The following is a 13018-nucleotide window of genomic DNA, read 5'->3' on the forward strand; positions in this document are numbered from 1 at the left end:
TTCATGCACACATTCACACTTAGGGACAATTTAGTATCTCCGATTCACCTGACTTACATGTCTTTGGACTGTGGGAGGACACCGGAGCTCCCTGAGGAAACCCACACAGATATGGGGAGAACATGCCGACTCCACACAGAAAGGACCCTGGCTGGCCGGCAGGGAATCAAACCCAGGACCTTCTTGCTGTGAGGGGACAGCGCTAACCACTGTGGCACCATGCTGCCCCCTTTATAAACCAAAACCAGAAAATTAAGGCCCTGTTACATTCGACCTTATGGAACTGAACCTTAAGAAATGGAAACGGATTATCCGCTGTGGCGACCCCTAACGGGAGCAGCCAAAAGTAGTAGTAGTTGTACATTGGACCTTATGAAATAGACTGTACCATCAATCCCTCTGCTGTTAAACTCAAGTTGCCTCCCTCCATGAGAATTCGTCCCACCTTCCATGTCTCCCAGTTGAAACCAGTTCCTATCAGTCTATTGTGCCCTCCGGCCTTTCTTTCTCCACCCACTTGGATCATCGACGACCACCCGGCCTACGCTGTCCGGCAGCTGTTGGATGGATGTTGCCAAGGCCGTGGATACCAGTATCTGGTATACGGCCCAGAGGAATGCAGCTAGATACCCCATCAACTCATCTTGGACCCTGCCCTCATCTGGGACATCCATAAAGACCACCCTGACAAGCCTGGTGGTTTGCCTGGAGGTTCTTGTTGGGGGGTGGGGGGGGGTATTGTAACATCCCTGGCCATGCCTCCAGTTATTTCCCTTGTGTTTCCATGTGTTTCCCTTTTCCCATGTCTCCTGTTTTCCCCTGTCTATCTCTGTGTGTATATGGTGTGGGCGTGGCTTCCTTCCCCGGCTCCTTCCTGATTGCGGCTCATTCATCTCACCTACCCAGCCTGCACACCTGCCTTCCATCAACTCATCAACTCAACAGTATATCTATTGCAGTTCTCCATCCACTCATCCCCAGCTCGTTGTTTCAGCTACAGTGGTAGTTTCTCGCTTTCAGCCACTCTGCAATCACATATTCAGAGTTAATCCTGGTGTTGTTTGCATTACCTGTATTTACCATGTTTCTTTGTACTTCCAGGATCACTACTCCGCAGTCCCCCTGCCTTTCTGCCTTGCCTGCTCGCTTACTACACCCCCAAGGTTATCCTCAGCTAGCCACTCCTTGTCCACCATCCTGCTTGGCCCAGCTTTGCCATCCACCATCACTTTTCTACCTTTTGCCTTGCCTGCCATCCACATTCCCACCTTTTATTCCTGTAATAAATCTTTTTTTCATATTCCATTATCGGTGTCTGCGTTTGGGTCTGCCATCTACTGATCATATCATGATGGGCCATAAACGCTGAACTCACCATTCCTGTTCTTCACATAAGTTGGAAAGTCTAGGTTGAGTCAGTTCATCTGAATACAACATTTATTGACATACGTTTCACCACTCATCTAAGTGACCTCTTCAGTATAAACTGACTGCAGGGATCCCCACCCTTATAGATGAGTGATGATCTGTCAATAAACATTGTATCCCGATGAACAGATTCAACTTTTATTTGATTTTCTTACCTGGATTGTTGAGCATGCATGAAGACACAAGTTTGAAAGCTTAAATGCTGATCTGCTCAAAATCAAGACTAACCAACATGCCCCCAACTCCCCCCCCCCCTTCTTCAGAGCTGGTAGAATAGTTTAATACCACAAAAAAACACCACAGCTGAACCACTGAGCACAAACCACAGGGCTGTGATTCAGAGAAATGAGACATGAGACGCTCCACCAACAAAGGCTGACATGTGTTCTGTTTACCACGACATTTCCTCATTTCTAGAAAGTATCAGCCCAAATGGTTGGCAAAGGGCAACATTAACATATCACATTATTTCGTTTCAAAATATAAAGCTGTAATCAACCCTTCTCCAAAAAAGTCTTGCAAATCAGCATAACAGCTAGATTTCACCTCCCCTACCAATAGAAACATGATTAGACCTGAACGAGTAGATGCCGCAGACCAGAGGGCTCCTTCTCTGTTTTGCTTCGGGACCCCTCAGTCCACCCAGTTGGAACGTGTATTACCTTTATAACCCAGATTTATATTACCACACACACAAAGCAGAAACACAAACTGATGCTATGCCTTTCGGCTGCCATTTCAGACATAGCGATGCCTTCGCAGAGCAAGGATCATCTATCAAATAGAATCGATGATGATGTCTAAACGCACACCGCTTTCTCCGGGGTCGGGCTGAGAGCGGGTCTTGGCCACGATCGAGCTGACGACTAGTACAGCTGAACAGCGGCATTATATTTCACATAGGGTGAATGGCAGGGGCAGGTGGTCTGGCAGACGAACAAGAAATGCAGCAAAACGTCTATTGCTTTATTTCCAAACACCGCTGAGGGGAAACTTCAAGAAGGAGTTATCAAAATCTTACAGTGGAGAACGGGAAAGGAAGAGTTATGGTTAAGGGTGTGAGGTCCTGGCAGAGAGGCTCCCAGGGACCCACCGGGGCCACTTTAAGGGGCTCCAGGTGCACAGATAAATGGCAAAAACTTACATTCAATCACCCCTGGTACACCAAAAAGTCCAAATTGCACCATTTAACTTAGAGAATGTTTGTTCTGATTATGGATTACGCTCTTTTCCTGACTTTTACTACCTCTCCATCAAGACGGATTGGAGAATTCAGTGCTAAATCACACCTTACAATTGCAGCCAAAAAAATTTTTTTCCTGTCTGCTTACAAGCAGCAGTATCTGCTTTCATAAGCCTCCTTATGCTCCTTGTCGGGCTAAATGTATTTGAACGTCTCAAGTGTATAAAAAGCCTGAGAATCCATCCCACATGTTCAAAGACAGCATTTTGTCACTAATGCTTTGTGATATCGCTCTGTTATTTCAATACTTATAAAAACAACTATTAATTTAGGAACGTCGTCTCCTTTAGAAATAAAATCCATCCCCTAAACATGCCGTGTTTTGGTTTGCTGCAGAATGAACTGGTGCCCAGTTAGTCTGGTGGCATTTTGTTTTACATTTGCATACAATATCTGTTAGAAGGCGTCTTCAGTCATGTCCGTCAACCATTAAAATACCATTTAACTTTGTTTGGTAAGCAGCCGTATGTACATACATACCAATCTACAACCTACACTATAAAACCTCCTCTGCTCTACTGAAAGTGGAGTGTTAATGGTTAACAGCTGTTCCCATGTTTCCTCCATACACAGCCTTTCCATCACTTAGATAGCTGTTTAGTTTGGTCTCATCCATCTATAAAACCTTGCTCTAAAATTCCTGCTTCTCATCTTCATAGTTGCTTACAAATAGGGCCCCTTTCTTCACACTTTAAAGATCATCTACTCCACTTGTCTGTTTTGGATTACCTTTGTTTCAGTAAATTGATGAGTTAACCGTTCGCTTTGGTTTTTGTTTTTTTTTGGGGGGGGGATTTTCCCCCTTTTTTTCCCCAATTGTATCCAATCAATTGCCCCACTCTCGTCACTGCTCCACCCCCTCTGCTGATCTGGGGAGGGCTGCAGACTACCACATGCCTCCTCCGATACATGTGGAGTCGCCAGCCCCTTCTTTTCACCTGACAGTGAGGAGTTTCGCATGGGAGGATCACACTATTCCCCCCAGTTCCCCCTCCCCCCTGAACAGGTGCCCCGACTGACCAGAGGAGACACTAGTGCAGCAACCAGGACGCGCTTCCCACCCGCACACATGGCCAATTGTGTCTGTAGGGGTGCCGACCAAGCCGGAGATAACACAGGGATTTGAACCGGCGAGCCCCGTGTTGGTAGGCAACGAAGTAGACCGCCACACTACCCAGACACCCTAACCATTCACTTTTGTGCAAGTACGCTCGAGATTGCTGATTCGTCAGTGTCCAACGTTTAACCTATTTCCCTGTAATACAGTAGTTTTCTTTCATTTTATCTTCAACATGCCACTGTTTTCTGTAAGACATAGTTCTCTGGTCGTGTTTTTTAGTTTTTACTGACTAGATCACATAGAGGACTCCAAAGTAGCTTCAGAAAAACTCAGCCTAGACCATCAAAGTTAGAAAGTAGTTGGAGAAAATATGCAAAATGTATTGCACAGGGGCATTTAGAAACATGTAAACTCAGCCCTTTGGCCAGATACTCATCAGCTAGTATATGATGGATGTGAGGCCTGGGCTATTGTTCTATAACAGTGAAGCATGTATGCATAGAAATTACCCACAGGACGAAAGGGGATAGCCTACTTTCTGCTTTTGTCTCGTATTTGTCTTTCGGTCTGTAATCCAAATTTCTTGAACATACAACAGAAATGGACTAATTTGACCTCCTGCCTCGATACTTGAGAGAGGACAGTAAAGTTGCACGAAACAACTCTTACAAAACCAATGAGGTCTGTTTCTGTTACATGACATATCATCACCAGCAGGGTAAAATTAGGAACTGGTTTGCTTAGTAAATTCAAACTATGCAAATAACACATGTTGAGATTTCAAAATACCTTGCACTCATTCCATTTTCCTGTTGCTATTATGTGCCTTTCTAATGACCTTCTAATACTCCTGCATAACGGTAAAGGCTTCATTTGGTCCTCAAGTGTGTTACTGTAAGATTAAAAAAAAAACAACACACACACACACACACACACATATATGGGCAGAGCAACAGAGAAGATGCAGGGACACCAAGCTCCATAACAGTCGTAGTCATTGTTCATTAGCTTTGACTGTGCAGCCCCTGACAGCCTCTGCTTACCAAATGGGAGTCTATCTGCTCCACATTCCAGTGTTTGCTCTATCTGGTTTGTCCCTTTGCTCCTCGGCAGATGTTTCAGCCAAAGGCAACAGACACCATACTTGGGACAGATAACAGATTTATCAGCCGCAAAAACAAAAAGGACCAAAGCAATCTTAATCAGTTGGTGTTGCTTGAGATTCACCAGCCATGCTTCTAGCTGTGAATGACTCTTGCACTGACTCACTCCACTTGAGTTAAAGTACACTGTACAGTACTACAGTGGGTGAATTTAAAAATCTACCGGAAAGTATGTGTATATTTTCTAAGATGAAACATCGAACATCAAACAAAAAAACTCTATTTTGGTTTTTGAGTCCCCCCCCCCCCGCAGGCCTCAAATAGATAATGTAGACTTCAACATAAGGCATGCAATGCCTCTTCAGAACAAGCCAGTATGGAAGAGAGGCAAACTTCAAAGCTCCGAGCTCGAGCTACCGTCTCTCGAACCTTTGCAATTGCCAATGGATTCCCCATCTGAAGTCATATACCAGACCTGTCATCTTCCTCTCATATTTAAACAATATCGAACCCTAAATTAAGACATACTATAGCGCTCCTCATCCGAGGATCCCTCAGCTCTCTCGTTTCCTCTTTGGTTACCCGAAAAAAAGGTGCCGATACTGTGGCCGTCATTAACATCTCTGGCTAGCCAACCGCTGGGGCCCCCTTTAAACCAAGGCGCCGATGGCCTTCTTGCACAGCAAGAGACATGGATGATTGCGTGGCCGCAGCCCGGTAGAGCTGCAGGCGGCGCCCGCTGAGCGAACAATACAGCCTGACTTCCTGACCTTTGGGTCCACAACCCTTTGGGAGAAACAATACGCGCCTTATTGAGCCCCGGCCCTTCCCGCCACACAGCCATTTACTGTCAGCACACTGTCCCTTGTGTGTTCGCTTTACAGTAACAGAGTTCAGCGACTTAATTGATAATGGGGTCGCTGAGCTGTGACGACCTTCAGGTCAGAGGATGGAAGGGTCTGACGCGGCCGCACATTTATTGCAATATGTGGACTGACCGGCTCAATAACATAACCAGCCATTCATCGGTGGGGCTTGAGAAGCAGCCCGAGGATCCAAGAGAGATGCTAAGGTTTTTGATGTGATGGTGCAAAATAGGTGGGTGACCCTTACTTTTGATGCTGTCTGTTTCTACCACATTGTCCGCTTAACTGCCTTGCAGAAAGTTAGCTGGAGAAATAAAAGTGTATGTTTTTCTATCATGGCTAATATGCTACACAATCGTTAGTGTTCTCTACGAATTCCACACATTCCAGCTTACGAGAACAAAAAAAGCAGCTAAGGATGTTGAGCTCGGCCTAAATCGGAGAGCTTTTTGTAGGCAAAAAAAAAGAAAAAAGAGGGGGGGGAAGGGGAGAAGGACTCCTAAATCATTACTTTGGATCGAAAACTTTGCAACACATGATAAAATCTGACATCATCTCCCAACCAGACAGCTCGAGTAAAATATAGCCGGCAGAAATGCTTTCCAGATTTTGCACATCTGAAGGGGCGGAGTTGTAAAAAAAAAGAAAAGAAAAAAGAAGTTGTAAATATCTCCTTGTAATCCTTTGACGTCTCAGCCTCCTCCGAGAAGCAAGTAACCCAACTCTCAGCTATGTTCTCGACAGGATGTTTACAACCACGGCGAACACCGCGGATGGTATATCCCATGTCTTTACGTGGAACGGTAACGTTTAAACCAAGTCTCTGTGCCACATCGAATAAAGCTCGTTTTTTTCACACTTATTTACGATAGCGGCACAGAAATAGTATGACACTCCCCCCTCCCCGCCTCCCACCCCAACCGACTCCCATTCAATGTCCACTGTGTTGTAGTAGCAAAGTGGCAGACTTTCAGAGTTGGCAGGGCACAGGGCCCCTCTCCACTTTACCTCTGGCTGAGAGAGAGGCCGTTAAAGCCAAAAGGAGAGTCCAGATGCCCCACATCCCCGTGTGCTTCTTCAGCCTTCTTACTGAGCCATGACGCACTTGGATTCCTCTCCCCTGCTGCTTTCCGTCCGAACCGGTCAGCTATAGAGACACTGCTCAAACCCCTTTGTTCACCATATTTCACTCCATCACGCTCCACCACTAATGGCGCAGTGTAACCGAGTCACCGAGTAATTAAAGAAACACTTCGATTCATCCATTTCAATTGTATGGCGCCCCTTTCGGCCTTAGCGCACGCGGGAGAAGTTTGCCCTCAGGGCTTTCTGCCAGAAAGGTTAAGAGCTTTCAGGGCTTTCTGCCAAATTTAATGAGTTTGCCTACACTTAACCCAGCCTCACCTAATATTAACCTAACCTCAACCTACCCTTAAACTAACCCTAACCTCAACCTAACCCTAACCTTAACTGATTGCTTACCGTGAACTAACCCTAACCTCAACCTACCCTTAAACTAACCCTAACCTTAAACTAACCCTAACCTTAACCGATAGCTTACCTTCAACTAACTCTAACCTCAACCTACCCTTAAACTAAGCCTAACCTTAAACTAACCATAACCTTAACCGATGGCTTACCTTAAACTAACCCTAACCTCAACCTAACCTTAAACTAACCCTAACCTCAACCTACCCTTAAACTAACCCTAACCTCAACCTAACCTTAATCTAACCATAACCTTAACCAATAGCTTACCTTAAATGAACTCTAACCTCAACCTAGCCTTAAACTAGCCCTAACCTCAACTTACCCTTAAACTAACCCTAACCTCAACCTAACCTTAATCTAACCCTAACCTTAACCAATAACTTACCTTAAACGAACCCTAACTGCAACCTAACCTTAAACTAACCCTAACCTCAACCTAGCCTTAAACTAACCCTAACCTCAATTTACCCTTAAACTAACCTTAACCTCAACCTAACCTTAAACTAACCCTAACCTTAACCAATAGCTTACCTTAAACTAACCCTAACCTCAACCTGACCTTAAACTAACCCTAAGCGCAACCTAATATTAAACTAACCCTAACCTTAACCGATGGCTTACCTTAACCTAACCCTAACCTCGACCTAACCTTAAACTAACCCTAACCTCAACCTACCCTTAAACTAACCCTAACCTCAACCTAACCTTAATCTAACCATAACCTTAACCAATAGCTTACCTTAAATGAACTCTAACCTCAACCTAGCCTTAAACTAGCCCTAACCTCAACTTACCCTTAAACTAACCCTAACCTCAACCTAACCTTAATCTAACCCTAACCTTAACCAATAACTTACCTTAAACGAACCCTAACTGCAACCTAACCTTAAACTAACCCTAACCTCAACCTAGCCTTAAACTAACCCTAACCTCAATTTACCCTTAAACTAACCTTAACCTCAACCTAACCTTAAACTAACCCTAACCTTAACCAATAGCTTACCTTAAACTAACCCTAACCTCAACCTGACCTTAAACTAACCCTAAGCGCAACCTAATATTAAACTAACCCTAACCTTAACCGATGGCTTACCTTAACCTAACCCTAACCTTCGCCGATAGCTAACCATCAAGCTAATCCAAACCTTAACCGAACACATCTGTTAGACCGGACGCCTGAAGGCAAACTTCTCCCATGTGCAGCCTTAGTTGAGGGACACATGTCGTACCAATATCTCACTCAAATAAAACCAAAACGTTGGATTTACTTAAAATTGTCGGTCCCACACAACCGTGTTAAGTGACTTACCATCAACTTGATTTATGAATATGGGCCAAAGGATTTAGAAAATTCCTTAACACAGTTGTGTGGAACCAGTTGAGATAACATTTTTGAGTAAATCCAACACTTCATTTTTCAGAGTGTAGAGTTTCCCGATCTGCTTCCCCCCCATTTCTTGTCTTAAGGTCAGCGGGCGGATCGTACATCACGGAGGTTGAATCTGAGTGGGGATAGAAGGGGTCAAGACCTGAGACTCAAAATGACAAAACTCTGGTACCTGTAGGGAAGTAGTATCATAAATTACCCAGCGAGCAAAGAAGTGTTATTATTTGCATTACCACCACAAGATGTTACTGCTTTTTTTCCAGATTTTTAAAAAAAAATATTTTGCATTTGTTGATTACAACCCAGTAGGTAGGTATTCATCATCTATTATGGTGTTTCGATTAGATTAAGATACATATTACGGAACAGATAATGAAGCCATCTGGTTTCTGTTTCACTCACACAAAAAAAGTAGCAATTACAATTTACTGACCACTTTATTTGACCGACCCTAAAGAATCTGACCAATTTTTGCAGTCTATACCTCACTTTTGACTACCTGCACTGTAATGGAATTTAAATGTCTAGATTTCCTTACCAGGCATAACCCCGACATCCCGGCCATAAATCATTTGCCATTACCATTACATCTGACAAATGTCAGGCATTTCCCTATGAAAATGATCACTGGGCAACTCCAGCTGCACATAAAGTTGTGGCAATATTTCTTTCCCCCCGGTTTTGAATGGAGTTCTTGCTTCAGCTCCGCAGAGACGCCTATCATCTTTCATTAAAGGCTGGCTTGGAGATCCAATCTAGCATCTGCTGCTCATTACCAACCTGTGGCGGCACAACTAACTCAAACATATACACGCGGTATGTGCTCTGGGATCCGTTTCACACTGAAGAAACAATACCCAGATAAGACTCCAACTCGACTTTGTTGTCTCTGATAAAGTTCAAAAGTTTCAGCGGATAGAAAAACGAACGCGGGATGAAGAACGAAGTTGTTTTTTTTTTTATATCACCGACGATTATGAGATCACTTCTCCCAGGGCGCATGTAAATGAATATTGTCAAAATATTGACTTACCTATGGTCTCTTCCAGTCATTGTATATGGCGGCGCTTCATTTCAAAGTATCGTGCTGTATTTGATACAGTTCAAAAGGCATGGGCGACACAACTGTTTCGAATTAGGCCGCCGTGTCTGCGCATCTGCATTTGACTGCAGTTTTTGCTAGAGGCAAATGCAAAGAGACCCCGTCGCGCACGGCTCACCTGAGGGCAGTCTTTGATGTAATGTCCTTTGTTGAAGCAGAGGTGGCAAAGGTAGTTCGGCGGAGGCCTCTTGCTGGGCTTGCGCGTCTCGCAGGACAGGGAGAGATCTGAGAAATGGTCCGTCAGAGAGCTGAGGCCCTCCACGATGTTGTTGAGGGACCCGTACTGCGAGGAGCTCTTGGAGAAATTGTTGTTCAAGGCCTGCCGAACAAAGACATGACAGAGCATGACCCACGGGTCACAGAGAGCGAAACCATGTGGATGTAAGGACTGAGAGGCGGGCATATCAATGTACATGGCCGTCTGGCATTTTACAAAAACATTGTAGAATGGGATTATGTATCTGTGAGAGGACCCTACTACTCCCAATATTGTATGAGAGCATTTTCCCATCAGTGTTTCAGCCCATCACACTGATAGGTTCTCCTGTTTGCAGAGGACAGACAGTAGTAGACGTGATTTTATTTCTCTGCACATGGGCCGCATTCACTCCATGAAGTAATAGTGTTCATTTCCTTAACGGAACAAAATGTCTTTGTCGTGCGTTATTCTACTTGGTGCTATTGGGACGGCACAATCGGCGTCATTGTGTCTTTGGAGGAGATTGGTTCTATGGTACCATAGAGGGAAGTGTGAAGAACCAGCCTGCAAGACACAGGCTCTTTACTCTCAAGTCATCACAGAAAAGGAATTGTGTTCAGAATGCACGCCAATGTACATTGCGGGGGGTGGGTGGGGGTATCTTGCCAACAGTCTGCTACACATTCGTGCAATGTGTGTGGTCCCTGTGTGACAAACAACGGACTCAACACTATGTAGTGCTGACACGATGACACGCCCATACCATTATAAACTGCTCAGCACTTGATGCACTTACAAAACTTACAGGTGTCTTGTTGATCGTTTTATTATTTTGTAATCCAAAATTAGAACCGAAGTGAAATTAATATTTGAAGTTCCGTCGCCGACCTTTACACAACATCACGTTCTCGAGCCCTAACCGATAATCATACCCGCTTTTAACACGGTATTTACTATTTCGTGCATTTCAGACTTTTGCTTAGTGGGAAGGTAATTGAACGGAACACCACCAAGTCCCCACAGAGCGAACACCGCACACACCACCCAACTCCCCACTGACCGGAGGGAGGCCGGCCAGGGTGAACTCTCACATTGAACTTTGGAAACCTTGTGAGAGTCCCTTTATCAACCTGCCACACCACCTTCGGCTGCGCACTGACACCGGAACAGGCTGGACACACACGGGCACTATCCCAGGGCACAAAACACATATTCATACACTACCCACTCACACACAGGGCTGCCCAACGGAGGTATGCAGGTGGGGTTTTCTCTATGGGCGACAGAAATAACACGGTGTGAGTTGCCGAGTCTAATATCCGCGGAATATTACACTCAGCATCCGTGGAATGTGACACGCAATATAAGATTTGCAGGGTCGAGCATGTGTGACGCGGGCAGCAAGGTCACGTCAATCATCGGAGCACTATAACGCTCAGGTGCACGGTCATTATACTAAAAGACGCTTCGTAAAGAATAACGCACCGAACTTCTAACTGCACATATACCCACGTTACAGATGCGCCCCCCTCCCCCCCCCCATGTCCTACCTCGCTCCTCAGCTGCAAGAAGTTGTTGAGATAGTTGGAGCTTAAAGAGGAGCTCAGATCCGCTGCGCTGCAGCTGGTATCCGGGTCCGATGAGGACTTGTCCGATTCGGGTCTGAACACGTCGAAGGCATTGGCTTGGGTGTCTTGCAGAGACATGTAGACCCAGTTCAGCAGCTGTGCCGGTTGGTACACCGAGGTACCTGAGTCTATGGCAGACATCATGATGCTTGGTTTGTTGTTGTTGTTGTTGAATTTTTTTTTTTGCTCCCCTGAATTTCACGCGCGTCTGTGGAAACCCCGCCGTCAGCAGCGCCGTGTCCGCTGGATCCCCCGACAGTCGTTCCCCCCACTCATCCCACTTTCCCCTGCAAAAGAAGAACCAAATTCACCTGAGGAGTCCTAAGAGGACCCCGCGTGCAGGACTACGGTCGCAGAGAGAGCGCGGTGAAAGCATGACAGAGCAGAAAGGTTTGTGCCGGTTCAAAAAAACAAAACAAAAAAAAACAACAAAAAAATAAAAACATCAGCGGTCTCAACGCTCGCAGCGCTCTGCGCGCGGAGCAGCGGCAGATCTCATTGCATTTTCCGCCGTCCTGGTTGCGTCATCGTGAATCATGAATAGGAAGGGTGCGAATTACCGGGGGGGGGGGGTACCGGGGGGGGCTAAAAAATAAAATAAAAACCCAACAGCCTGTGACCTGTATTCCCCTAAATAGGCAAATATATATATATATATATATATCATAAGGGCTCTTATGTTTGGAAGTGAAGCACATTTGAACGTTTGACGCTTATTATTGTGTTATAGACCATTTCTCATGACAATTAACCCCCCCACCCCGAGCATTTCTACATGACCCAAGACCCTTAAAAGTTTCTATACTACTTACTACACCCTCACTATCCTCTCACCTTTGACACTAAGTAAGGCTTACTGCAGTAAAGCAACGTTCAATCCCCCCCCCCCCCCGCTATAAACGGTTCGCTAAAAACAGCAGAGAGGTCACCGACAGAAGAAGGTGTTCATCAGCCTGTCTTATGAGAAGGACATTCAAGGTGGCTCTTAAAAAGCCAGCTTTAATTTGGGCTGTTTGAAGAGACGTGGGGTGTAGATTTTGGTGTTATTGACGTGTCAGTGTCTGCAGGTCGAGGAAAAAAGCGTCGAGCCTCGTGCTTACACCTTGTTGTGGATTAAAATGGAGTTTATGAGGGCAAATTAAATGAAGGGTAGCTGCGTTGCAACGTAGTGCATCCGCTGTTTTCAGCTGTAGTCATTCATTTTAAAGTTATAACTTCAACCTGTTTGGTGGCTTTCCTGGTTCTCAATTTTGAAGAAAAAAAAAGTTGCATTTTCTTTTATCCATTTAGATGGTCAAAGCTGAGACACAGCAAATACTGCGATGGTGTGCATGCAAAGCACGATGAAGCCTGAGGGCACCCCTGTTCCAGGGGAATAACAGTAAATAAGAGAAATAAATACCGAAATCTGGCGCCTCGTTTCTTCTTCTCAACTCTGCCACTGACGCAGATCGACTGTGCGCCATACAAAGGCAACTGCTGCCATCTAGCGTCTGTAATAGATAATGACC

General features: G+C 45.2%; 1 protein-coding gene across 1 annotated transcript in view; it reads right to left on the reverse strand.

Annotated features, from left to right (window-relative positions):
* Positions 1-12041, reverse strand: part of LOC130127815 (zinc finger CCHC domain-containing protein 24-like) — a 39192-nt gene extending 27151 nt beyond the window's left edge. The window contains exons 1-2 of the mRNA XM_056297535.1: positions 11430-12041; positions 9799-9999 (exon numbers count right to left, since the gene is read on the reverse strand). Coding sequence (XP_056153510.1) covers positions 9799-9999; positions 11430-11651 — 423 coding nt within the window. The 5' untranslated portion in view covers positions 11652-12041. The remainder of the gene's footprint in view (positions 1-9798; positions 10000-11429) is intronic.
* Between the last annotated feature and the right edge of the window lie 977 nt (positions 12042-13018).

This window comes from Lampris incognitus, chromosome 17, assembly GCF_029633865.1.
Source record: "Lampris incognitus isolate fLamInc1 chromosome 17, fLamInc1.hap2, whole genome shotgun sequence".
Lineage (NCBI taxonomy): Eukaryota > Metazoa > Chordata > Actinopteri > Lampriformes > Lampridae > Lampris > Lampris incognitus.